At 42.4% G+C, this 25430-nt stretch overlaps 5 protein-coding genes and 3 long non-coding RNA genes across 10 annotated transcripts; 3 read left to right on the forward strand and 5 right to left on the reverse strand.

Annotated features, from left to right (window-relative positions):
* Positions 1-16: 16 nt before the first annotated feature.
* LOC125762282 (structural maintenance of chromosomes protein 3-like) lies at positions 17-5098 on the reverse strand. 2 transcript variants are annotated; one of them, XM_049424187.1, is made up of 6 exons: positions 5014-5098; positions 4819-4933; positions 4526-4665; positions 1522-3917; positions 1220-1451; positions 17-1157 (listed from the first exon to the last, which is right to left on the reverse strand). In XM_049424187.1, the coding sequence occupies exons 1-6, from the start codon at positions 5026-5028 to the stop codon at positions 447-449; spliced, it is 3609 nt and encodes a 1202-aa protein (XP_049280144.1). In that variant the 5' UTR covers positions 5029-5098; the 3' UTR covers positions 17-446. The 2 variants fall into 2 exon arrangements, with proteins under 2 accessions (XP_049280144.1, XP_049280145.1); XM_049424188.1 differs by lacking the exons at positions 4526-4665; positions 4819-4933 and having other exon boundaries at positions 33-1157; positions 5014-5082.
* A 248-nt stretch (positions 5099-5346) lies between these two features.
* LOC125762307 (cell cycle checkpoint protein RAD17) lies at positions 5347-10926 on the reverse strand. The gene is made up of 5 exons (XM_049424248.1): positions 10671-10926; positions 6139-7125; positions 5878-6068; positions 5676-5797; positions 5347-5611 (listed from the first exon to the last, which is right to left on the reverse strand). The coding sequence occupies exons 2-5, from the start codon at positions 7106-7108 to the stop codon at positions 5458-5460; spliced, it is 1437 nt and encodes a 478-aa protein (XP_049280205.1). The 5' UTR covers positions 7109-7125; positions 10671-10926; the 3' UTR covers positions 5347-5457.
* Positions 7722-10320, forward strand: LOC125762315 (uncharacterized). Its single transcript, XM_049424264.1, has 2 exons — positions 7722-8960; positions 9034-10320. The coding sequence occupies exons 1-2, from the start codon at positions 7737-7739 to the stop codon at positions 9043-9045; spliced, it is 1236 nt and encodes a 411-aa protein (XP_049280221.1). The 5' UTR covers positions 7722-7736; the 3' UTR covers positions 9046-10320.
* A 66-nt stretch (positions 10927-10992) lies between the features above and the next one.
* Positions 10993-11911, reverse strand: LOC125762339 (uncharacterized). Its single transcript, XR_007418206.1, has 2 exons — positions 11811-11911; positions 10993-11131 (listed from the first exon to the last, which is right to left on the reverse strand). It is a non-coding gene; the product is annotated as an uncharacterized LOC125762339 (long non-coding RNA).
* LOC125762334 (uncharacterized) lies at positions 11841-12857 on the forward strand. 2 transcript variants are annotated; one of them, XR_007418202.1, is made up of 3 exons: positions 11841-12270; positions 12324-12648; positions 12716-12857. It is a non-coding gene; the product is annotated as an uncharacterized LOC125762334 (long non-coding RNA). The 2 variants fall into 2 exon arrangements; XR_007418201.1 differs by having other exon boundaries at positions 11843-12270; positions 12344-12648; positions 12716-12856.
* Positions 12853-13554, reverse strand: LOC125762338 (uncharacterized). The gene is made up of 2 exons (XR_007418205.1): positions 13216-13554; positions 12853-13133 (listed from the first exon to the last, which is right to left on the reverse strand). It is a non-coding gene; the product is annotated as an uncharacterized LOC125762338 (long non-coding RNA).
* Positions 13555-13559: 5 nt separating this feature from the next.
* On the forward strand, positions 13560-15724 carry LOC125762303 (uncharacterized). Its single transcript, XM_049424237.1, has 3 exons — positions 13560-13834; positions 13900-14737; positions 14804-15724. Exons 1-3 carry the CDS (start codon positions 13752-13754, stop codon positions 15611-15613), a joined length of 1731 nt encoding a protein of 576 aa, XP_049280194.1. The 5' UTR covers positions 13560-13751; the 3' UTR covers positions 15614-15724.
* A 299-nt stretch (positions 15725-16023) lies between these two features.
* On the reverse strand, positions 16024-20483 carry LOC125762284 (transcription factor TFIIIB component B'' homolog). The gene is made up of 5 exons (XM_049424194.1): positions 19829-20483; positions 19069-19743; positions 18843-18994; positions 18584-18774; positions 16024-18513 (listed from the first exon to the last, which is right to left on the reverse strand). Exons 1-5 carry the CDS (start codon positions 20106-20108, stop codon positions 16317-16319), a joined length of 3495 nt encoding a protein of 1164 aa, XP_049280151.1. The 5' UTR covers positions 20109-20483; the 3' UTR covers positions 16024-16316.
* Between the last annotated feature and the right edge of the window lie 4947 nt (positions 20484-25430).

Consider the following 25430-nt stretch of genomic DNA (forward strand, 5'->3'; position numbering starts at 1 on the left):
TTTTTTATTTCTATGTCAAACTGACAGCGCACGGAATGTCATGAACGGCATCCCGACCAGCCAAACCAACATGCTTCCTCGCTTTGGCAGGTTTGATTGTTCATAAGACAGAACGAGAAGGTATGTTGATATTGATACCCGGCATGTTCTACGGGACAAAAGTTCGAATATTCGGTTCATAATACTTCACCAAACTAAAATGTAAATTATATGACAAAATGTTAACAATCGTCGCGAACGCAAATCGGGATTTGTTGATTTTAAGCTCAACACAGACATTAGCATTTAGTAAAATGAAGTAACTTCGGTAGATTATTTGTTTTAGTATCAGTATGTAGTGTCAAGAAATGTTGTAATAATCGTATTACATGGTTACAAGTATTGTAGTTATCATTAATAATAATCTCAACCACCGCACATCCCTGGATTATTAAAATATAAAAAAATTACTCTCGAATAGTAGCATCGGTCACAAAGTCCAATGCTTGTTGTTTCGACACCGGACCGATATGGCTAATATTATTTTGGTATCGCACACCAAAATGCTTGTGGGCATGTTCCAGCAATTCTCGCCGGAAAGTAATCGTAATGAATTGCGAGCTTTCGCTCAACTTACGAATTTCGTCGGCAATCACCCGACGATGCGAGCTGTCCAACGCCTGATCCATTTCATCAAACAAGTAAAATGGGGCTGGATTATACCTTTGCATCGCCAGTATTAGTGTGATTGCCACCAAAGTTTTCTGGCCACCCGATAAAGCATTCACACCGTTTAAGAACCCTTCGCTCTCCATAAACGACACCTGCAATCCAAGTCCTACGTAGCGATCCAGAACATCCTCATTCGCGTCCCCCTTGCTTTCGTTCTCGGTTGTTTGCAGGATCAATCTTGCGCAGCCGGCGGGATAGAACTTTGAAAATATTTCGCTAAAGTTTGCATTCACTTTAGTGAAAATATTTTCAATGCAGTCGACACGCTGCGCTCGCAGTTGCTGAATACTGGATTCATGCAGTGCCCGTGCATCCTCAGTTTCCTTTAATTTTCTATCCAATCCTTTTAAAGATTGTGCCACTCTCGTGTGTTCGTCAACCGCTGCTTTGTTGACGGAGCTGAACTTGCTAATCTGCTTGTTTGTCTGCTCAAGTTCCTTCATCAACTGTATAAATGAAAAAAAAACATTATACCATTCATAGCGAGGGATACTACCGATTCACGCACCTTCGGTAGTGGCATTTTCTGGAAAACTGGATCAATTGCTGGTAAAACACCCAACGCATTGATCTGCTCAGCGTACTGACGAATTTCTTGTTCCAGACTGCATTTGCGCGTTTCAAACGCAACCTGATTAGTATCTTTAATTTCAATTCTTTCCTCGGCCTGTCTCAACTGTTGATTCCAACACTCCAGCTCTTCGGCGATCTTTTTATCCTTGTTTCTGATTTCACACACTCTGCAAAGAAAAGCATAGCATTAATTAAATAATTCCATTTTCTAGATATGCTCAATGTTAATAATCTTACTGTCTATCAATAGTATTGATATCCTGAACGAGAGAATTGATTTTATTGGTCAATGTCTGTTGCTGCTGTTGATACAATTCCATTTGCTGCGTAAGCGTAGTACAGTCCAAACTCTTTAGCAAAGCGGTAAGTGCGTCACGTGTGGGAATCAGTTTCGAATTCAATTTGTTCTCCAGCTTGTGCTTTTGTTTCTGCACATGCAATTCTGCATTAAATGCTTCGTGCTGCTGCTGTTTTATAATTCTTATTTCTTGGTCTAGTTGCGCGATAATTTGTTCATCCTCTTGAGAAACCACACAGATAAACTTAGTAGAAAGTTCTCGCTTGAGGCTGTCCTTTTTTGTCGCTAGAATTTCTAGTTCAGTTGTAAGTGTACGAATTTTGCGTTCTTTCTCCTCGCATTTCTCTTCCAATTTGCGGCATCGTTCTGGAAACGCACGCACTTTACTTTGTATGTTTTCCATGCGTTGCAGCAGTTTTTGAAGCTTCGTTTCCTCTAGTGTTTGCAGAATTTCATCGTTTCTCATTAATGTTTGCAGCTTCTTTATGTGTTTCCATGTGGAGTTTAAGTCACGTTCCAGGTCAGTAATAGTTTGACCTATATCGCGCATATGCATCAATTGGCGAATCTTTGATGAGCTAGGCGCACGATAACCTCCTGTAATGGTGCCGCTAGTGACTATGTCGCCTTCTCTGGTGACACAGGACAGCTTGTACTGCTTGTTAGCCGTAGCCGCTATTTCCAACCCATCGCACAGCAGCGTTTTTCCAAAGATATGTTGGAAAGCGAGCTCGTATTTGGGTTCAAACTGTAGCAAGGAAATCAAAGGCTGCATCGCATTTTCTTTGGGATACACTTGCTGTGTCGCTTTTAAACGATTTAAAGGCAAAAAATTGAATTCTCCCGGTAACTTATTCTTATTGCACAACGCAATGATCTCATTTGCGACCGTATCTGATTCTACGATGTGGTAATTCAATTTGCTTCCCGCTACTGTTTCGACTGCTCGATAGATTGCCTCTTCACAATTGAAATTTTCCATAAGTTGACCATAGTAACCTTTAACTACTGGATGACACTGGCCTCCTTGTGATCTAAGCATATCTAATATTTTGCTGACTGACTGCAATCCTTGATAAGCACCCGTTCCAATTTGCTTTTTTATCTTTTGAGTCTGTTCTGAATTTTGCACTTTGCAATACTGCAAATTTTCCTTGATTTTAATTTCTTCGGCTAATTGTTCGTCCAGCAGATTCTTACTCTCTTGCAGCCGCCTTTTTATCTGTATGAGATGTTCGCCATACGTATGTTCCTTCTTCATCAGCAATGTTAGCGCTTCCTGCTCCTGAATACCATTTTGTTTTTCATTTTCCAGATACTCCATAGCAATATTGTGTTCTTTTGTTGTTTCTTTTAAACTTTCCTGTTGTTGAGTGATCTGCTTCATGATATAATCAATCTCATTTTTAAGAAAATGGTCGCGTTCTTTTTGATTGGAAAATTGTATTCCACGGCGTTGCTTATCTATTAGCTCGCTCCGTGTTTCCACCTTTTTCAATAATCGGCTATTAAATTCATCTCTGCGTTCTTGTGCTAATTTTAGATCATCCGAAATATTTTTTAAACCTTGCTGCGCCTGTTCTATTTCGTCTCTCAGTTTCTCTAGCTGTGTTTGTTTGCTTTTTTGATCGTTGCTTTCGCTAGCCAGTTTATGTTCCATATCTTTGATTTGGAGCTCTATTTGGGCTTTTTGCTTCTGCAGGTAAAGATTGTCTTCATTTAGACGAGAATGTTTGGACAGCGCGTTTGTAAGTGCGATCTTATTTTCTTTACGATTCGTTTTTAAAACGTTTATATTCTCCACTGCTTCTAATTTTTGTAGTACATATAGGCGCTGCTTTTCCTCCCACGATTTCTCATTTTGTTCCAGATGTTGGAGCGCAGCAACAGAATCGGAATGCTTTTTTTCGAGCATGAGCATATTAAGCCCGCGTTGTTTTTTTTCTAGTTGCTCAAATTTTTCCTGTTCTTTTCGTTCCTTAGACAAAAACTTAAAATTTTCATTAAGCGAAGCGTACTCGATGCGTGTTTGTTTCAAACATGTATCAGCATCCTGTTTGAGTTTTAAAATTTCCTTGAGTTTCTCATCATACACCCGTATGCCACCAATCTCGAAAAACACTTGCAGCAGTTCAACAGGACGGGCCGTTGCGAGCTGATTAATTTTTCCCTGTTGAACTATGTAGTACGGGTTGCAGGATGACAAACCAATCGAATCAAGCATTGCCACAACTTCTTTGCGTGTTGCAATGCGTCCATTAAGTTTATATTGATCCTTAGTAGCTGAAATGGTGCGACGAATTCGTACTTCATTCATTTCCGAAGATTTGTTTCCCTGGAAAATAAAAAAAATATGTTCATGTTAAAATGTATTGCATACTTTCTTCTTACTAATTTATGTAATTATTTGCCATGAATTGGATACGATGCTTGCGGTTTTACGAATTTTAACCAATAAAATGTTATGTGTTTAAATTTTTTCAAACAAATTTTGCCATTTTGCAACCGTCATTCTTATGTTTCTTTTACACAGGACTAAAATTCGTCTTCCCTTTTCTACTGCTTTGTGAATCAGGACATAACCTTCTGCGGTAGTAAACAGCATTTTCATATTCAACAGATCTGAAACACTACACCTTCCTGCCAAATGAATATGTATTACTAAAATTACAACTATTATCCAGACTTGTGAGGATCTGAGTTCCGAATCATTGTTTCAATCTATTGTAATCAGTGAATAGTAAGACACATATCTATTTATCCACACAAAATCAAAGCACAAACCCACACAAACATCCATAACCGGTTGCGAATATCAATTTATCCTATCCACATGTTCCTTCTGGTTATAGTTATGGGTTCTCCATACACTTTGTTTAAAAAAACGTAATGGCGTTGAACTACGAATCTATGTACGAATGTGCATTGTGTAAAACAACTTACCGAAGAAATTGGTGCCTTTTCGAAAACAAGCTCAACAAACGCTGCGTCCAAACGTGCTTTTGAAGTGCCTTTGTTAATTAGTCCGACGCGTCCTGGCTGTCGCAGGTTGTTATATTCATCGCTAAGTACAAACTCGATTGCTAAAAATGCAGATACAGATTGAATCACTATGGTTGTGCTAGTACTGAAAATTTTAACATCTTTGTTTCTGCTCTTTTCCACTAAACGATGTGCGTAGGTGCAACTGAAATGGGGTGAGGATTTATCTCATAGCTAATTAACTTTAAACTTACCACAGAAGAAATTACTCTTTCCCGAACCATTTCTTCCCACCACAACGTTATGCTTTGGATGGAGCTGTTCTACAACAGTTTCATGTGTGTAGCTTTTAAAGCCACTGATTCTTATCTAAAGTGTATAGGTATTGTATTAGCATTTAAGAACTATTTGTACAACTGATCATTTGCATACTTAATAAAATTGCTTACCTCTTTCAGATACATAGCGACACTATAACCAGCACACACCTGTTACACGACTGCACGTTCCGAAAGCCAAACTGAAACTGGCATGCTACGCTTACGAAAGAACCGATCTAGATATGAAAAATTGCCAATCCATGATGATGGTTGCCATGGTAACGGAAACGTATTCAATATGGTAACCGTTGCAAACCTGTATCAACGTTTGCTTGGTTGAATAAAAACTGTGAATTTAACTTTAATCGTCACCTTTTACTTACCTTTTGTTCGTCCTCTGTTCTTCTTTTCTATTTTGAGATTCTCATGATATCGGAATCGAATAAATGATGGACCAAGATAAATGAATTTAAGGAATATATTTTTGAAAATTTGTTCATATACATATCCAAGATGCGCTTTACCTTCTCTTCGCAGTTTATTATGTGCGATTATGTACATGTTTTAGATATATTATTTAAGAGTACCAGCATCTTCATGAGTTTTATTCAATGCCGGTTTCCGAATGATAGACACGTAACCTTTGTACTCCGTGGCTAATAACCGCACCGGAACCGGCCGCAATATCAGTCCAAGCGTTTTAAGCTGCTCTTCGTAAGATTTAGTACTGGAATTATAAACAATCGCCGTTAATTTATGCTATAATGCATCACCAACAGCTTAACGCATACCTTTCATGGATCTGGACTTTAATTTTCTTTCTAATTGGTTGAAATCCGTGCGCGGTTTGCTCATTATTCACCATCATGCTGCGTACAGCAATGTGTAGTCCGTACACTGCCAGTTGGTCGCTCTAGAAAAGGAAGCACCATTTTATTAAATATCGAATAGTTTCCAAACCAAAGCAAAGCATGAAATGAAACTCTCCCATACTCTGAACTCGTTCATGATACCATCCACTACGGTAAGCGTATCGGATGCCCTGCACACGTTTTGAATATCCGTACATCTGGTTACGTAGTTAGAATGCAGCAGTGACACGATGCTCGATGGTTGGGACAAAAAACATTCCGCTATGCTCTCGGGGGAATGTAAGAATCTCATATTTTCCCCTTGTTTAACAACTGTAACAAATCAAATGGACGTTTTAAAAAATTATTGCTTTCGCGCATAGTTTTACCTTTGTTTACTCACATTTTGGATGGAAGATGCGCCCAAGTCCATGCATGATTGTTAAGTTTTCGTTCAACCCTAGCGGTTTGGCGGACTTTTTCAAAGTAGTACTACTTGACTTTGCTTTTTTGCCGCTGCTGCTGCTGCTGCTCCAACTGGCATCATTATCAATACACAAACGCTTGGGACATGCCCCGGTTTCAGACTTCATACAGGTAAATAAATAGTTTAGACAGCAATTTCTTAAATCTCCTTGAGACGAACATATGATGTCTTCCTCCACCACCTTAGATGGTACTGCTTGATACAGCTTCGATACAGCTTTATCTGCCTTTATAATGGCGCTTATACGTTTGATTGCTTTCTTCAGCAAAGAGGCAGAAACAGCGTTGAATTTAATCTGGTGTATCTGAAAATCCCGCATAATATGCGGCGGGAACAGATTGTATGCGACATCGAGTGATTTGCTAGCAGTATCTGTTGCAATGAAAACGATAGGGTCCGTGCTGCTGTCCCGATATCGTTCCAGTGATTGGTGAAACTCTTCCGGCGACCGAAGCATCGAGTTGGGAAAATCCTTCACGAGCAGCAGCTTACCACTTTCGCCCGCGTTGCCAAACAGAGAACAGTACCGTGATGTTTTGTACAGGAAATCATCAAACAGTGCCTTCTGTGGGCGACGACTTTTCTTTTCTTCGCGATCCTCGAAATCGAATCTATCGTCAAAGAAAAGATCAACATCCACGGGTGTTATCCATTCGCTGGTGTCGTATTTCATCGCTTGTGCAAGCGTTTTAATGCAAATGCTTTTCCCGCTTCCGGATGGTCCCGTGAGTAGAAGGAATTGTGTCGCGGGGTGTGACTTCCGCGCTTCAGCAAGCCATAGCTTCAATTCTTCTATCTTTTTTACATGAATTGCAAGATCCGCTTCTTGTGATGGTTTGAAATGTTCCAACAAATCGACAGAGCTTCCATTCCGTTTCTTCTGCATGTTCTGGCACGAAAATCCTTTGCGTTTATAGCGAACAAGAAAACAATTAACACTTTGACGGCCGATCACACCACTGTGGTGTGATGGTAAACACATCGGTTGAAAGCCGATCACACCACAGTGGTGTAATGACGCGAGTATGGATTTTTGTGTTTTTTAAATGGGTCAAACCTTGGGCTCCATGCAATGAAAAAAACTGTAATATACTGTAGTGTCAGGTCCGCAACCGGTATCATTGTGAAGAGCTTTCGAAATGTCAGAGTGAATTATGACCATTGGACATGACAGTGTGCTGCGCAACTGTCATGCTGAATAAAGATATTCGTTATTGGATCGTTGTACAAGCAACATCTTCCGTTCTTCCGTTCTTCCGTTTTGTCTTCCGTTCTTCCGTTATACCTTCCGTCTTTGTTATTAGGCTACCAAAGCCTCCTTCCGAAAAGTTATATCTTCCGTAATACATCCGTATTACATCTCAGAAGTGGGATTCGCCCCGTGCTGCCGTTGTGTCATCTTGGTTTAGATCATGCCTAGCCGTGATGAAATGTTGGGCGTTCTGTCGGATGCGGGGATTGTGGTTCCCCCTTCCGCTACCGTTACCCAGATCCGGAGATTGTTTGCTGAAATTATGGGAATTGACGCCACTCCGATACCAGACGAGGAATCAGCTTCCGAAGCGCCTTTGACCGATGCTCCTACCACGTGCCTGTCAGCCATTTTGGACGCTTCGAGTGCTACACCCGTGAAGCGCGATGCCGCCATTTTGGACGCCTCGAGTGCCACACTTGCGAAGCGTGATGTCGCCATTTTGGACGCCTCGAGTGCCACACTTGCGAAGCGTGATGTCGCCATTTTGGACGCTTCAAGTGTTACCCCCGTAAAGTGCGGTGCTGCCATGTTGGACGCTACCGAAGCGGAGCGTGTTGATAGTGCAGCCAAAGAATGTAACCCGGCTAACAAATGCACCCAGGCTACTTACGATGACGAAATTCGCAGATTGCAGCAACAATTGGAGTTAGTGGATTTGCGCCGTAAGATTCAGGCTTTGGAACACCAGTCTGAATATGCTCCACCACCGATTGCTGACTTAAAGCTCGATAAAACAATCGAACCCTTCACGGGAGACGACGACAGATGTATCATCCAATGGTTGGATGACCTCGATTATACTTTCTCACTACATCGTGTGAAGGATGCTGATAAATTCGTTCATGCTCGTCGGCTGCTTAAAGGATCTGCGGCTATCGTTGCCCAGTCATCTCGTGCCCTTACGCTGGAACAGTTAAAGGAAGAACTCATCTCAACCTTGAGTGTGCCGCCCACGGTTGAAGCCGTTCTTCGACACTTACGATCCCGTCGTCTCTCCCCAAAGGAGACCGCCTTACGTTATGTGTTGGATATGCAACGTATTGCCAGCCGAGCCCCCATCCCGGAACCTGAATTGATCAACATTATCCTTGATGGTCTGGATAGCCCATCTCTTACTGCTGGGATGCGATTCATGGCAAACAACGTGGAAGATCTGAAGCCTATGCTTAAGAAATTCGAGACTATTCGGTCCAGAAGAGTCCCCAAGCCGACGACGACATCATCTTCAATTCCGGAGAAAGTTCCTGTTTCGACCAATCGAGGAGCAACGCAGAACATCATTCGATGTTACAACTGCTCGGAGTTTGGACATCTTAAGAGTGCCTGTTCTCGCCCCAACCGACCACCGGGGGCATGCTTCACGTGTTTCCAGATGGGGCATAACTACAAAAATTGCCCAAAGAAGGTCGCGAATGCTGCTGCTCATCCGGATCCAATTGCGGCTGATGATAATGAAACTCTGGCATTAGATGAATTACAAGAGGTGAGTGTTTCTTTTCTTAAGTTAGGAAAACCGGTTGTGGTAGTAAAAGGAATACAATCTCTATTTGATACAGGTAGTTCTGTAAGTTTTATAAATGAATCCATAGTGCCAGTTGGACTCCTGGCTCCGTTAGCCCCTTCTCGATTTCGTGGCCTTGGTAACTCCCGACTTTATACTCGTGGTCAAGTAACGTGCCGTATAAAATTTAAGGAGGTGATCCTCAATCATTCATTTATTATATTACCCGAGAACTCTATGGCCTGGCCAATAATTATAGGTAGAGATATACTCCCTTCGTTTAACGTCAGTCTTACGTACTCTAAGAATTACGTCTCTCTTACGCAGCCCCCTCGGGGGGGAATTGCAACCCAGAACCAGGATTCACTAGATGTAGCAACCAATGAAATTTCTGCTATTGACGTTTATGAATCGGAAATTGAGCCTGATGTTGGCCCCACATTATCTTCAAAGCAATCCGCTATTGTCCTACCAATCATTAAGGAAAATTATCTCGACGATTCTATTCAATGCACTCAGTTAGTAAATCATAAAATGAAGATCAATCTCACTCATCAGACTTCTATGGCTCACGTGGATGCATTAAGCCGAACTGAAGCAGTAGGTGCAATTAGCGAATTAGACCTTGACTTTCAACTTCAGGTAGCTCAATCAAGAGATCCTTCCATTGACTCTTTAAAACGAAAACTCGAAGTCGGTCCTGTTAATGGATTCGTCTTGCAAGATGGTCTTGTTTATCATCAGTCTCCCCTCTATCCCCTCCAATTGTATGTACCTCGTGAATTTCTTGAGTCCAAAACAGAAGACGTTAGTCGAGACCTTAATCGTCTCCGTTCCGAAGCACAGGAAAATATCGAAATATCGCAAAATCGAAATGAGCAATACTTAGCCGATAGGAACAAGCCAGCTCCTAAATTCAACGTAGGAGATCTAGTAGCTATCAAATATACAGACACAAGCGGTGTCAACAAAAAGCTTAACTGTAGGTTTCGCGGCCCTTATATAATTCACAAAATTCTTCCTCATGACCGCTATGTCGTTAGAGATGTTGAGGGATGTCAACATACACAAATGGCCTATGATGGCGTTCTAGAAGTTGATAAGCTTAGGAAGTGGGCCACTAATACGTAAATATGATTAGGTATGTAGTCAAGTAGAATTGAGGTCAATCCTAAGTCAGGATCGCCGAGCTGTAATATACTGTAGTGTCAGGTCCGCAACCGGTATCATTGTGAAGAGCTTTCGAAATGTCAGAGTGAATTATGACCATTGGACATGACAGTGTGCTGCGCAACTGTCATGCTGAATAAAGATATTCGTTATTGGATCGTTGTACAAGCAACATCTTCCGTTCTTCCGTTCTTCCGTTTTGTCTTCCGTTCTTCCGTTATACCTTCCGTCTTTGTTATTAGGCTACCAAAGCCTCCTTCCGAAAAGTTATATCTTCCGTAATACATCCGTATTACAAAACATATTTTTATTCAAGTAATTCGGACTGCTAATATGCTTTAAATCGTTAATTATTTACGGATATACGAAGAAGATACTGATCATAACAAACCAAGCCGGCGAGACGTGCATTGAACGGCGCAAACGGTGCCGGCGACCAGCGAAGTAAACAATGCGCAGCGTGCGGCTGTCAAAGTGTTAATAAATAACTAACTTTGAACATGATAAACAAAGGGAACTTACCTGAAACTGCCTATTTTTCGTACGGAAGCGTTTTCATTCAGCCGATCAAATGTCAAATTTCGAATTCAACACAGCATGTTAGTACAGGGTTAGCTAGTAAAAATTATAGCCAATTTTAATTCACATTACCCATTTTTTCACCCAACGAAACAAACCCAAAATAACAAAATTGTATGAAGGTGCGCCATCGAACAGCAAAAACTATTAAAAACAAACATTGCATCGAACAAAATGGATCAATGTAATGCCTGTTCCCCATGCATCGTATACCGTGTACACCTTGGGACTGCGTTGTTTTGATTATCTGACAGTTCTATCAAACAACCCTGGCGACCAGATTGTACGAATAGGCTAGCTGTCAAACCGATCAGCCTATGCTTCTCGTGTGTGGATATGTGCGTCGCCACGAGTGTGTGTGTCGACATGTTGTCATCGTATATCTGCCTTGTGTGGTTTTGTACCTAGCGCAAGGTATTTTAATATAGGAGGTAGAGTTATCCAGAGCAAATAGACATTTCTCAACATGACAGAAGTGTTCCGTGGTCATTGAGGGTGGGAGTGAAGGAGATTGGTGGTGGTGGAAGTGACGATTTGGCGAAGGCACAGTGTGTTTCATGCCAATTGAAAGTTTTAATCCAATGTTTAAAATCAATGAGCGAGTTTTGTTGTAAAATACGCTTAATTTTATATTACAATCGACTAATCAATGCAAGTTTCTTTTATTTCGAAACCGCAAAACTGTTTTTGTATACAAAAATTACTTTTTTGCAGTTTTTTTAAATCAAATAACAATTTTGAATTGTCATGGAAAACACTGTATCGTGTTTCCTGCGTGTTTACTTTCAGGCTTCTTGTACTTTCGGATTGCTCGGTTGTTTTAAGTTGGCTTTGCATAGAAATCATTTGAAAGTATGTTTTTTCGGCGGTATATCTTCGATAATGTGTGCGAGAAGGTTTTGTGATTGTGAACACAAGCTAGTTGAACTTGAAGCGAATTGAATTCATTACTTTCAGCGCCAGCTTGTTTATTTAGGTAGAGGCAACCCATATGATTTTGTAAACAAAATCTGACAGATGTCCACCAAAATGGCGCCCTATCAGATTGATAAAAATTCACCTCCTAAATTAATACACTTTGACCTAGCGTGATTTGGCGACCAAAACTAAATAAACATTCTGCAATCGTTGTGAACAATCTGGTTTGGTTAGTGTTTTTTGAAACAAAATATATGAAAATGAAACGTAACTCTTCGCATTTTCATAAATTAGGTGTTACGGGTCAACTGTACAAAATGTCGGCTCGAAGGGAAGCTTTGAAAAAGTCTGCTGAACAAGAATCCGAAAATGCTGACCCTGATTCTACGGTTGATTGTTTACATGTCGGTAAGTAATTACAGGAACGAAAGAAACGAATGATTTCATAGCTCTTCGCTGTGTTAAAGAATACAATTTCATGCCGTCCGTTTCAGACAACCATACAGAAGACAACCAAACAATCGATGTTGTTCCGATTATTGAAACACCGGATGGTTATACCGACAACACGTTTGAAGCATCGTATCTCGACGAAGATTATGATTGGCTGAGTCAAGCTGATTGAGTGAGTTTTGTTTGCCATAAACGGCTACGCGATCAATTATTTTTATTTAATAGCCATTCGTTTTTCTTTACAGACATGTGAAAGTTTCAGAAAGGATTAATATTAATGTATCCATCGATTGATTGCCATTGTTCAAAGGATCTCCTTCTTCATTTTGGTCAATATTGATCAACGTTCATGAGATTCCGATTCTGTCGCCTATGATTGCAGCAATGTTCCACGGCATCACTAAACATTCTCAGCTACAGGAATTTCTAGGACCGTTTGTTAAAGAGATGAATGATGTTATCGAAAATGGTATCCAAATTAACAACACAGTAGTTAGTGTGACCTTGCGCGCATTTATATGCGATGTCCCAGCAAGAGCTTACTATAAAGGTTAGTTGTTTCGTTGCTTTATTTAACTTACAGCATAATTATTGTTGAATCATATTTCTAATTTTAGGTGTCATGTATTTCAACGCAAAACATGGATGTTTGAAATGTTGCACCGTCGGCGAACACAGATCTAAGAATAGATAGAAGATATTGTGGTAGCAGATCGCCTGCATCTATATCTCGTTTATTAAAAAATTGTTAATATTCTTAAAAACAAGCGTATTTATTAAAAGGTTGTGAAAGAAATTAACTCAAGAATATGCTGTAAACTCTTACAGTTCTAATGTGTTCCCGTCCTTTTGGTAAACTTATCAAGAGGTTGCGTGAACGATTTGATGCAGATTTTTGTTGCTGATTAGCGGATGATATTTGCACTTTTATTTTGATATTATGATATTTGTGGCTTTTGGTCCATCAACTAACAAGCGTTTGCTGTTGGATTTATCATTCAGATCGATCGACATGCGTTTCATTTTCCAAACCACCTGCAAGTAGTTAAAACCGAGAAAATTATTGGTCATCAAACAACATACCAATGCCCGTACGCGAAGGACCATGAATCTTTACCTCAGAAGACCGCGGATCAAATACAACTCAGATAAGACAGGATATAAATAGCACACCAGTGAAACGGTGCTAAGAGCTCTACAAAAGCACATTAAAGGAGCTCTACAATAGATACATATGAAACAAATGTCTAAAAAGATATATATATATTTTTTCAAAAAATAATTATATATCTTGTCAAATTTATTGCAACTATACACCGTGAAAAATAATGACAACCGTCGCAATGCCTTTTGACAGCTGGAATTGTACGAATAGGTCTTCTTATCAGTACCCCTAAACGTATACCGTGTAATTGTCCTAATCGTAGTACTTTTAACGATTTTGTGCCGCCAGGGAACCGAAAATGCATAAAGTATTTTGTGCAGCAGTTTCCTAGGTGACCGAATTCTGATTCATGATCATGAGCCGCAGTGTGACCGCAGTCGCGACGTCATAGAGCGCTGAGTACAGATTGCTGCTTTTGGATTGTTGGTTCAGTAGTAAAGTTCTATCATTTCCCAAAAGCAGGGCTTGTATTGAAGAACGGGAGGAAAATGGGAATTAGACATTTACAAACTTTTATGGTAAGAAGAGTGGAGAACGGTACATACACCGTTCAAATGGATCGGGAAATTCGGTAAGTATCTACAAGTACGATCGCATGTATAGAATATCCATGCTGAAATAATCAAATCTTTTCAGAAATGCGATAAAAAGCCCTAAACCCCCGTTGGTGGTGATTAATCTTATGGCAATGCGTGGATTATTGAATTCCGACAAACGTGGCCTTTTGTGTGGTAGCCAGATAAGACGAGTGGAACGTATGGCCGATATGCTTTTCGGGCGCCTGACCGACGCGGGTGCCGAACTGGTATTTTTCTACAATGTCAAGCGGCTACCAAACAATTGGGAAAGTTTGGCCACTCATCAAAATGAACAGTACGATCGGATGATCGATATTCTGGACTTAATCAATGCTCGCGTGCCATTGGAAAAGGTAGCCGAAACGTGTGAGCACACCATTCTTTCTAACTCCTGCATTAAGCTACGTCGAATTGCTAAGCAGCACGGTAAGACGTTCATTACGACGGACATGGAATGTGATCAAGCAGCGGCTATATACGCTACGCAACATAATGCATTGGCGGTAATAACGCATGATACGGATTTTTTAATCTTCGCGGGTACCTGGCAATTTTGGCACGCGAATCACATCAATCTGACGACGTTGGAGGTACAAGCTTTCAACAAGCAAGCGTTGCTTCGTACGCTTGGTTTGGACTGGCAACAGATGGCGATATGGGCAACGCTAGCAGGAAATGATTTTTTCAAATACGACGAGTTGGAACCTTTCCTGAATGATCTTGCTCCACATCATCAAAAGTTTTACAAACTAGCAGAATATGTACGCAAGCTGCCGACGAAAAAGAAGTTAGACGCTGGCACGGTACACTCCATCCTGGGACGGGTGTACAAGAACCGAAGTATACCAACGGAAGCTTTTGAATGGTTTCAGCAAAGTGTAGCATTCTATCAAATCGTACGTATGCACTCTTTTACACTTCTTTATCACCATTTTTATAACGCTATTTCTTTTTTAACGTAGGATACTCCGAATGCAGTCTGTGTGCCAACAGCAAAAGATCCGTTTTCCTATTTGCTGCAGATGGAACAGTTCTTTGTACACACAGTACTAACTGGAGCTCCATTCAATTGCACTCTCTTGTTCTTCGATTATCGTTCGACGGAGTTCGGCAATTACTTTGAGATTATCGAACCGATGATTGCACGTATCGGGGGCATCCTGCTGTACCATCATCGACAGGAACGTCAACACATAACAGTCGCTGTAAAACGCAACCACCGTGAACCGCACAGCTTCGTTACCGTGCCGGTCATTTTTCCGACGACAATCACACCGCCCCCAGTAAAGGATTTAATGTCCAAGGAGACAAATCTATCGACTACTTTGCTACAGCGCAAATTACAGTTACTGCGTTGGGTTTGCTCCGATGATTTAACAGAGCTGGAAGAACTTAGCTCCATTCCTCCTTCGCTGTTGTTAACCTTACTGGTCTTATATCGACTACGGCAGTACGGGGCAATAAACATGTTTGAAGTAAATCTACTTCTATTGATTGCACATCAAGTTACGATGGACTTGTTTGATCCGGCAAAGGAACCGTACCCGCACATATTGAACTCCCGTGTCTGCCGATTAGGATTTCTGTTTCAGAAAGTATACAATCAATTCTTACGGGTTGCCAAAGCTCTTGGTCTGCCGGAAGAATACCGACCTTCGGCACCCTACGATGGGCTTCGGTTCCACAACTATTATCGCTTGTGGACCAGTAAGCACATTATGCAACATCACATTGAAATAATTGCGGACTGGCGTTTTAACAAGCAAACATGACATAAATGGCATTTCTCTCCAAATTAACATCAAATAATTAATTTTAGCTAAAAACTGATTGTAACATTTTTACAGGAAAAATAAATAAACAGGTCGAGGAAAAGAATAAATACATGATTATGCCTTGGTCCTTTTTGGCGAATATCATTACCAATCGACTTATGTCAGTGTATCTGCTCATGACCCCAATTTATTATCACTCAGTAAGACTAATAGGTCTGAAGGTTTCCGATGAGACACAACAGACGGGGGTTGGTCTAGCGTTGTCCTGATTAAACACAACATTACTTCTGTTGCCCAATTTTGACCGCTTCTAATCAATCGCTAGCTTCAAACGGTTTCCAGTTGTTGACAGAAGAGATCTGCATTTAGTGTTTGCGATTGTTAAATATCTTTTCCCCCAACTTGTTATATACATAAATTCTTCTAACCCGTGGCAAATACCTATATATTTTCGTTACACTCTGTTGATTGTTCGAAAACATCGGTAACCTTTTGTTTTCCAAACCACTTAAAAGGGAAATTTCACTTTATTTGATATGCTAAGGTAAAAATACATTACTAGTTAAATTAATGCGATAAAGCACGAATACCGTCCACACGTTCGGCACTCGGTGCATAGATCGCTAAAATTATACACACTTATATAACTTACTAATGAGAATTAATTCCAGATACATTACCTTGCCAAGAAAAATGAACGTTACCGTTCGCCAGCCTCCAATATTTGACGAATGTTTTCAATCACGTCCGCCGGCACATCGAGCGGTTTTTCGCTTAGCTGACCCGTGTCCGGGTTCGAAACATAAATTTCGTAGAACGTTCTGTTCGGATCAACGCTATCCTGACTTTCGACTAGCACCAACGAATTGATATCGATATCCTCGAGCGAAAATCCCCCATCGTCCTCTTCCTCCTCCTCTTCTTCTTCAATCTCCTTGCCGGAAACACCAGTATCGAACACTTCGTACTTGGACACCTGTGGGTCTTCACGTCGTGGTACATCTGATAACGTTTCCTGCTTTGGGCTGCTATTAGCGACTGTTGTGTAGCAGCTTGTCTTATTTTGCAGGTCATCCACTGCATGTACTAACGCTGGTGCTGCTGCCGTTGAACTTTTCTGTTCAAGCATCGGCACATTGCTAAAGCCTTGTCCAGTGGTAGTGTATTGAGCGGATTGTCCTTTGAACGCTGTCGCTTTATCGGGCAAAATGTCGGGAATGATGACAGTTCCGCTAGAAGAACCATATTCAAGTTTTTCATATACAATATACGGGATCGATTCTGTCGTCGGTACAGTCACAGGCGGCCAATCAATCATTTGCGCATTGGCAGTGGCGCTGTTTCCACCGGTATTCGGTCCGGTGTTTGCATTCGTATTATGATGCTGAACATTGCACAGCTCTGCCTTGGTCAAATTTTCTCCACACGGCAGCACCAGCTGGCTACCGGCATCGTACTCATCGTACTTGATTTCCACTGGTGTTAATTCATTGATCATAGTAGGCTCCAACGTTTGCCCAACGTCCGTGCGTATGCAGGTCGTGTGAGTTTGATCGTCGAGGTTTTGCAGCGTTATCACAGTGATAGAATCATCTTCCTGGTTCTGCACGACAGCATTAGCAGAAGAAGCGTTAGCAGCAGCTGCATCCGTACCGTCAGCATCATCATAGTTAGCAGTATTCATGATTTCATCTGAAATTTCATAACCATCCACCTCTATATCGTCCATGCACTGGTACTTCACTGCTGGTAGATCTATGTTGGCATTGTCATAGGTTGCTGCAGCCGGTTCATACGAAACAAACGGTTCATTGGGATTGTTTGATACCGGATTGTTAGAAACATTGCCTTCTGGTGCAACGTCTTCCGTAACGTCCTTTTTAATTACAACAGCACAATCCGCTTGCTCCTTGGTGTCCGCACCCTTTAATGCGACCGATCCGGTCGTAACGGCTTTACGAGTAAATTGTTTCTTTATCTTAGGTTTACGCTTCCGTACCTTGGAAAGCTTTTTCGCACCACGTTTCGCACCTGAAGTGCGGTAGTTAGAAGTGTTCTTCGGTTCTTCCATTAAAACCAGAACATTTTCTTCCGACATACTCTCAACCGGTTGCTGGTCATTTTTCTCGACAACGTTTGAAGAAGCCGGAACAGGTGATGTACTTCCGATGGGTTGATTCAATGAAGATGAGTTTGTAGAACATTCGCTGGTCACGGTAATTATTGCCGTGTTCACTGGTACGTTGTTGGCATTATCAACCAAACGGTGAGGCGATGTATGACGCTCAGGTACGAATTCAGGCAGGTGTTGCTGCTGTTGCTCTTGGAGCATGTCCGATGTAACCTTGGTAGAAGCCAGCTTCGCCGTATCACGTTTCTTCGATGCAGGAAAACGAGCAGTTTCTTTAGACAATTCTGCATCAGCTGCGATTTCCACGCTGGTATTATCCGTATCAGCGGCGATACACTGATTTATCTCGAGAATGGATTCAACTTGTTGTTCCACCTTCGATTCGACAGCATTAGTTTTAATCGTGCTAGAATCTAGCTTCGCCGTCGCTCGTTTCTTTGGTGTAGGTGTACGTTTACGTTTCTTAAAGCTTTCCTTAGGAACAATATCAATCGTTAGGCTATTTGCTGAGTTACATAACAAGCCCATAGTGTTGACCTCGGACACGGTTCCAAACACCTGCTGTTGTTCCTCCGCTTGCTCTGCATCCGCAATGGCTGGAAGCGTGACAATTACTGGCTTCGCACTAGTTCGCTTCTTCGAGGGTGCTTTACGTTTTGGTTTTTTTATTTCCACTCCCAATAGCTCGGACCCGTCCGCCATCACTCGCTCAGATTTACTGAGCCGCCTTTGAGGGTTGTTACTGGTGGACATTTGTAGCATGAGTCTGCAAGCAGTAAAAATCATTAGGATTAAAAAAATAGGAATTAATTGTAGACAATGAACGCTGATTATACTTTTTCCGCAACTGCTCCTTGTGGTGTTGTTCCATCGATTCCATTTTACGTTGCTTTTCCTCCTGCCTTTGCTTTTCAAGCTGTTCATCTTCCTCTGCAAACTGTTGGCGCAACTCATCCACGTTGAACTCCTTCGGATGGAGTAGCGCTTTATTCACTAACCGCAGGTTGAGACGTTCTTCTTTTTTAAACTGAAAGGTTAAGCTCGCGGTTAGCTACAAATTTGTTACGGGCGTTATATTCTGCTTGCCCACGGTACCTTAAGTTTGAGATCACGACGAGATCGTTGGGGAAACAATGTCAGCATCATAGAGAAATCGGTTCCAATCGTGTGTAGGCAACGGTAAAAACGAATCGTTTCTTCGTCAGCCCAATCCTTCGTCCGTCTGATACGGCTGTAGTAGCCAGAATCTGAAAAGGAATTTATTAGCATTCACACTCCATTTTACGAATACAATAGTGTTAACGTATAAGCTATCACTTACTGCCACTGTACTCGTCCTGATACACGATGTCCGTATTGGCAAGCGTTTCGCGCATTTCCTTCTCGCGCTCATTCTCAATCACTAGACTAGCTTCATCGAGTATCATTTCCCCGTTAGGGCCCAACTTCAGCTGGGGTGTTAATTGTACCGGGGCAGCCGGTATCGGGCTTGGTACCGGCGCCGAACCGGACGGAGCCGGTGTGGGTGAGCGCGATTTACTTACGCTGCGGCTACGCACTCCATCCCTCTCACGACCATCGACACTTTTGGGAATATTTTCCAGCGAACCACGCTTGCTAAGGGCGGGCAGTGTCATTGGATTATTGATCGGATTGTAATAGATCATGTCGAACATGGTTAGGTTCTGTTTGTTTACATTTTCAATGTTTGTCAATCGTTTGCGGATCTCCTTTTTGTTTTCCAGCGTACGCTGCGATTCTTCCTGCTTGGTTGCCACCTTCCTGGTTACCTTGTTGACAGTCACCCCTTCCGGAAGGGATTTATTTGAGGTGAGCGATTCGGTACGATTTCTTTTGCGTGCAAGTGGTAATGTAAACGTGGGACGGGAATCCTGCTTCCGTGGGGACATTGGTTCGTCGCCATTGTGAAAAGTGTTTGCCGTGCTTGTGTTTGGTTCGGGGTAGCTCGACACCTTCGCCACATCATCTACCGGTTCTGTTTGAGTGAGGAGAAAAATCGGAGAAACAATGCTAATTAGCGTCCTAAGCTTTCAATATCTCAGCATTAAATAAACACATACTCGGTAGCTTAAAATCCTGGAACGGTTCTTCAGATGGTACATCAGGTTTGGGTGTCGGAAGTGTGCCTGTTTGAATAATCTCTTCGGCCACTATATCTTTGGACACCGGTGGAAGCAGTGCGACACTGTGCGGGATATCGGCTTCCTTAGCCGGCGCCGAAGCAGTTACCGGAACTTCTTGTTTGATTAAATCTACAGCAACATTAGCCGTATTTATTTTTGGTGGCCGGCGAATGCTAAGATTAGCCGCGACTTTCACGCGTGGTCGACGGGTAGCCATCACGCACCGTACCTTTCGCTTGGTGTCATGTATGAGTAAGATACAAATTATAAAAGCACTTTATCCGCATAAACTATAGGCAACACCCATGCACTCGTGTAATTTGTCGCTGCACCGCCTCGCTTCAATCAATACTTTTTACATCTGATTCGACTGTTCCGCGATATTTCATACCGATGTAAACTCTAAACGTTCATTGGGTTTCTGGATTGCTGAAGCTTTCCGATTGTGTGTGAATGATACCTTTACGAAGTATCTAATTTACAATACTTTTTACAAAGTTTACAATTTACATCGATTTTACACAAGCACGATTTTCTTGCGTAAAAAAGCATGTTTTTTAATGGTGACGTTTTTTCTGACGCAAACTGATTGTGTTTGACCCGATGAAAAATCACTCCTCATGGAAAGCCCATTACCCAAATAACAGAAAAAACCACAATTACCGCAATGTACCGCAATATATTTACAGGAGAGCGCCGGTTATCCGGGTACCTTATATCCAGCTGTCCCATTATCCGGGCAGTTAGGAAATTACAGTTCCGAAGGCGATTTTACATATTAAATGCAAAACCGGTGATGACAAGAAATAAAAGCCCCAATAGGGACTGATAAAATTTGCTTAAGTTCGAAAAAAAGAAAAGATTTACTTCGCAAAGTGCAAATAAAAAAAGTTACATCTAGTTTTATAGAAAGAAGTCCACCTATTACACACTAAACACTTCTTCTTCTTGGCTTTAACGACCTTACAGGTCACGCCGGCCATTTCTGGCTTACTAAACTTATTTCAACACGTAGCCGGATAGTCAGTCCTTGCTACGGGGGAACGATCCGGATGGGATTTGAACCCGGTCCTGCCGTGTAGACCGGCGCCGTTTATCACATGCACCACCGGGACACTAAACACTAATATTTACCAATAAAAAGAATTGTGCCTATTATCCGTGGCATACGCTCATCTGGCAAGGGCTGAGTCCCGAAGAGTACGGATAATCGTCGCTCCTTTGTAATTGTAAAAATAGTTATCGATACAAGAAACAATACAAAAATTGTAAACTACATAACATTATACTAATAATTTTTATTATGGTTGTTGCGCGGCGGACTACAGGTTCGACCAAGCGAAGGAAATGGCCACTCTGAACCTTAGCCCCAACCGTCAACCGATGGGGAGCGAACTCGAACGCTGTTGATGATCCCGTCTCCCAAGTCGAAATGACAAACCTCTCCGCTAGTTGTTCTTCGCGATCGAGAACCTATGCCGCAAGAGGGGGGAGTTGGGTTGCCAACACTTCGAGCCGTCCCGGGTGAACTGAAAACCTGGAAGCTTGAAAGCTGAAGAAAGACTCTCTAGTTCTGGTTTGCAATTAATTTATTTCGAGTGCGAGCACTCCTTATATACTCAAGAATTGGTTTACAAGCTTAACTTAACTTATTATTATTTTGCTTACTTACTTCCTATTTGTTACTTACTTCCTATAAACATAACCTGCACCTGAACGTAGGAACCCTAACCTACTTACGACGACGTAACTAGAACGGCCATGCCTCGCGTACGCCGACGGCTAGCGCTTCCGCGGTGCAGAATGTTTTGGAAAGCGTCAGCGCTTCTGTGGCGTTAGGAATGTTTTGTAAGCAACCTACATGAAAGGTGGCTTACGCCGTTCATGCGCACGTCGTGTGTTACCAAAAAACGCTGCGTTTGAGCTTTTTTCCAACGAACCGTTTATGCGCGCGTTGGGCACGCAACATTCTCCCCCTCGTAATTCGATCCTAGGATTACCTTATTTCGCTGCTTAAACGGTGGTTTGAACTTGGGTTTGGGTTGTTCCGTTGGGTTAGGTAATGTTCCGCGATTTTTATTTCTAATTTTTCGATATTTCATACGATGCAATTCATCTTCCCCGTCGTCTCTACCGAATATCAATCCCTTTACCATACCTAATAATCCGCCGCTCCGTTCTACCCTACGCAAGCCTCGTGCTACGTACCCGATATCACGTTCAGCAGCTATCGTCTGTTGGTGTATCATGGCCACCGAATCATGTAGGGCATGATCGACGTACCAAACGGGTTCCAAGATGTGTAAACACGAATCCTCCTTGGGTGATGGGCTGTACTCGTATGCGGGGGATGAACATAAGACGCGGATGTGGTAAATTACAGTTTCGTGGCCCATGAGCATGGGGCGATGCGTCGTTTCGGCGGGGGGTGGTGTTGAATAGAATTGTTATCGCTGACGTCTCGTCCTCTTTTTATTGGCGGTTTATGCCTTGCCAATGAGTGTGACAAGAGATGTTCTTTCTGGCGTACATTCACTGCCGCGACTTTTACTGCTGGTCTTGTCAGTACAGTCTCTCCAACTTGTATTTCCACTGCGCGAACCTGGCCGTCTTTCGCCTCAAAGGTTTTAACTACCCGTCCCTTTAGCCACTTTCCGGGAGGCGCGTTGTCGTCGGTAAGGACGACGACGTCATTTACTTTTAATGGGTCGATCTTATCCGTCCATTTGTTGCGCCGGATAAGAGTAGGAAGATATTCCTTCTTCCATCGATCCCAATATATTTTGGCGTGGTGTTGTACCAACTTCCACTGCTCCCGATTTACACCTGACGGAACGTCTGCGAAAGGAGGTACTTCGTCCACTGCCCTGCCAATTAGGAAGTGGAATGGCGTTAACACTTCATCTTCCATACACGTTACCGGAATGTGAGTTAAGGGTCTCGAGTTCAACATAGCTTCGATCTGAATTAACGTGGCGCGCAAGGTTTCGGGTGTTGGCTTTCGGAGGTTCCATTGTTCGAACATGAATCTAAGGGCCTTTTTGATTGTTTGGATCAATCGTTCCCATGATCCTCCGAAGTGTGGTGCTGCGGGTGGATTGAAAGTCCATTGAATGTCATATTTCAATGCCGCTTCTTTCCCCATTCTGCGGTCTATTTCTTGCAACAGCTGGCTCAATTCTTTTTCGGCTCCAACGAAATTGGTACCGTTATCGCTGTACAGGTGTGTTATTTTGCCACGCCGATGTTGGAAGTTCTTCAGACACACTAAGAAGCTATCTGTGTCTAGCTTTTCGGCTACTTCAATATGCACTGCCCTAGTAGACATGCAAGTGAAGATTGCTCCCCATCTTTTCTCAGTAGAACGTCTGACACTTACTTCGATTGGACCGAAGTAGTCGACTCCTGTATGAAGAAATGGAGGCTTGTACGGGTTTGCTCTGAATGCTGGAAGTGGTGCCATCATCGGGGATCTAGGAGCAGCTGTTCGCAGAATGCATCTTTGACAGCATGCTTTAACATTCTTTAACACCGCTCGAAGATTAATTACCCAGAATCTTTGTCGTAGAGCTGTAATTACCACGTTGTCTGCTTGGTGAAGGTTTATTTCATGGTAATGGCGCACGATTAGCTTGACGATTCGGGGCTTTTGAGGAAGAAGAATTGGAGTTCTTGCATCGTTGGTAAGGAATGTGAGATTTTCTAAACGACCTCGCGATCTCATCAATCCATTTTCATCCAAAAATGGAGCTAGTTTGTTCAGCGAACTTTTACGGCTGACGGCCTCCCCCTTCGTAAGGGACGTCATTTCCTCGGGAAACCCTTCCCATTGGGCTTTTCTGTACAGGGCATTTCTGGTCGAGATCACATCTTGGAGATTTATACTTTTCGTGAAGTTCTTCTTATCTCGCAGATAATCGATGTATTTTTTCATATAGATCGAATGAGACAATAACTTTTCCCATGATGAATAATGCTCCTCTGGTATTACCGAATTAATTACTCGATGGATAGCTACTACTCGTTTCTCTTCATCAGTAGTAGATATGGGTATCTTTTGCGGCCAATCATCCTCATTGTTCTTCAGGAAGTTTGGTCCGTTGAACCACATAACTTCATCGTTCGAAAGCTTGGTTGCAAGGTCGGCTGGGTTCTGTTTGGAAGGAACCCATCGCCACTGATTTACCGAAGAGGAATCTAAAATTTCACTGATGCGGTGGGCAACAAATTGGTGATACTTCCGATGATTGCTGTTGATCCATGCCAGAACTGTACTAGAATCGCTCCAATATACCGTTCGTTCTACGCCGATTCGAAGCTCCTTCTTAACTGCTTCAGTTAGACGCGTGCCCAGCACTGCAGCTTGCAACTCGAGACGTGGAATGGAGAGAGTTTTGATTGGAGCAACACGTGATTTACCTGCTACCAGCCTGACGACATATGACGAGCCTGACCACGATCTGGCATACACACATGCAGCAAATGCTTCCTCTGATGCATCGACGAATGTATGAAGTTCCGCTACGTTACAACTGGGAGCCACAATTTGCCGAGGGATACTAACTTGCTCTGCACTGCACACTAGTTTCAACCACTCTTTCCATTTAGCTTCCAGTTTGTTGGGAATGGGCTCGTCCCACGAGTCCGACGCAGTAGTTATAGCTTGCATGAGGATCCTGCCCTGGATAGTTAGGTGACTTATTAAGCCAAGGGGATCGTACATTCTCATGACACAACTTAAAGCCTCACGTCTTGTAGGATTCTTGTGTACGTCAATATTAGTAAAGTTCACTTTGTACATGAAACGATCCGTAGATGTGTGCCATTGAACACCTAATATTTTCTCGAATTCAGCGTTCTTTTCCTCGAAATTCACCACTTCGTTTCTTTTCTGCACTCTTTCAATTGGGATCTTGTTCAGTAGTTCGCACTTGTTTGAGGTAAAATTCCGAATGTGGAAACCTCCATTCTGATGCACTTCAATTACTTCACGCACGGTGGTGATAGCTTCATCCAAGGTTTGGAAGCTGTCCAAGTAATCGTCCACGTAATGTTGCCGTATTATGGGGTTAAATGCATAAGGATGTGTCTCCTTATGCTCTTCCGCGTTTGTATTTTTCACTATTTGCGCACAAGCCGGAGAACAAGTCGCTCCGAACGTCATCACCTGCATCACATACGTGTCGGGTTCTCTTTCCTCACAATTACGCCACAGAATGCGTTGAGCGTCTTGATCTTCGCGACGAACCTTGATCTGGTGAAACATTTCTTGTATATCGCCAGTAACACACACATTTCCTTCACGAAAACGCACTAGAACTCCGAATAGTGAAGCCATTTCGTCTGGACCGGTTAGGAGTAGCGAGTTAAGAGAGACACCGTTTACCTTTGCTGCCGCGTCGAATACTAAACGCGGCTTGGGCGTAGGTTTGTTGCGATTTACTACTATAAAGTGGGGCAGGTAGAACGTTTTCGATGTTTTTGCTGCTTCTTCATGAGCGGTCAGTTTACGGATATAACCCTTTTCTACATATTCTTC

The sequence above is a fragment of the Anopheles funestus genome, chromosome 2RL (genome assembly GCF_943734845.2).
Source record: "Anopheles funestus chromosome 2RL, idAnoFuneDA-416_04, whole genome shotgun sequence".
NCBI lineage: Eukaryota > Metazoa > Arthropoda > Insecta > Diptera > Culicidae > Anopheles > Anopheles funestus.

What these genes read in the sequence shown, in the direction of transcription:
- LOC125762284 (XM_049424194.1), bottom strand. Translation starts at nt 20,108, where the DNA reads ATGGCTACCCGTCGACCACGCGTGAAAGTCGCGGCTAATCTTAGCATT. An exon ending in CCAGGATTTTAAGCTACCGA is followed by an intron (nt 19,744 to 19,828) that starts GTATGTGTTTAT and finishes TCACTCAAACAG; the next exon opens with AACCGGTAGATGATGTGGCG. An exon ending in TCAGGACGAGTACAGTGGCA is followed by an intron (nt 18,995 to 19,068) that starts GTAAGTGATAGC and finishes ATTCCTTTTCAG; the next exon opens with ATTCTGGCTACTACAGCCGT.
- LOC125762282 (XM_049424187.1), bottom strand. An exon ending in AAAAGGCACCAATTTCTTCG is followed by an intron (nt 3,918 to 4,525) that starts GTAAGTTGTTTT and finishes TTTATTTTCCAG; the next exon opens with GGAAACAAATCTTCGGAAAT. An exon ending in ATCAATACTATTGATAGACA is followed by an intron (nt 1,452 to 1,521) that starts GTAAGATTATTA and finishes TTTTCTTTGCAG; the next exon opens with AGTGTGTGAAATCAGAAACA.
- LOC125762307 (XM_049424248.1), bottom strand. Translation starts at nt 7,108, where the DNA reads ATGCAGAAGAAACGGAATGGAAGCTCTGTCGATTTGTTGGAACATTTC. An exon ending in GCGCATCTTCCATCCAAAAT is followed by an intron (nt 6,069 to 6,138) that starts GTGAGTAAACAA and finishes GATTTGTTACAG; the next exon opens with TTGTTAAACAAGGGGAAAAT. An exon ending in GTATCATGAACGAGTTCAGA is followed by an intron (nt 5,798 to 5,877) that starts GTATGGGAGAGT and finishes TTCCTTTTCTAG; the next exon opens with AGCGACCAACTGGCAGTGTA.
- LOC125762315 (XM_049424264.1), top strand. Translation starts at nt 7,737, where the DNA reads ATGGGAATTGACGCCACTCCGATACCAGACGAGGAATCAGCTTCCGAA.
- LOC125762303 (XM_049424237.1), top strand. Translation starts at nt 13,752, where the DNA reads ATGGGAATTAGACATTTACAAACTTTTATGGTAAGAAGAGTGGAGAAC. An exon ending in CAAATGGATCGGGAAATTCG is followed by an intron (nt 13,835 to 13,899) that starts GTAAGTATCTAC and finishes AAATCTTTTCAG; the next exon opens with AAATGCGATAAAAAGCCCTA. An exon ending in GTGTAGCATTCTATCAAATC is followed by an intron (nt 14,738 to 14,803) that starts GTACGTATGCAC and finishes TTTTTAACGTAG; the next exon opens with GATACTCCGAATGCAGTCTG.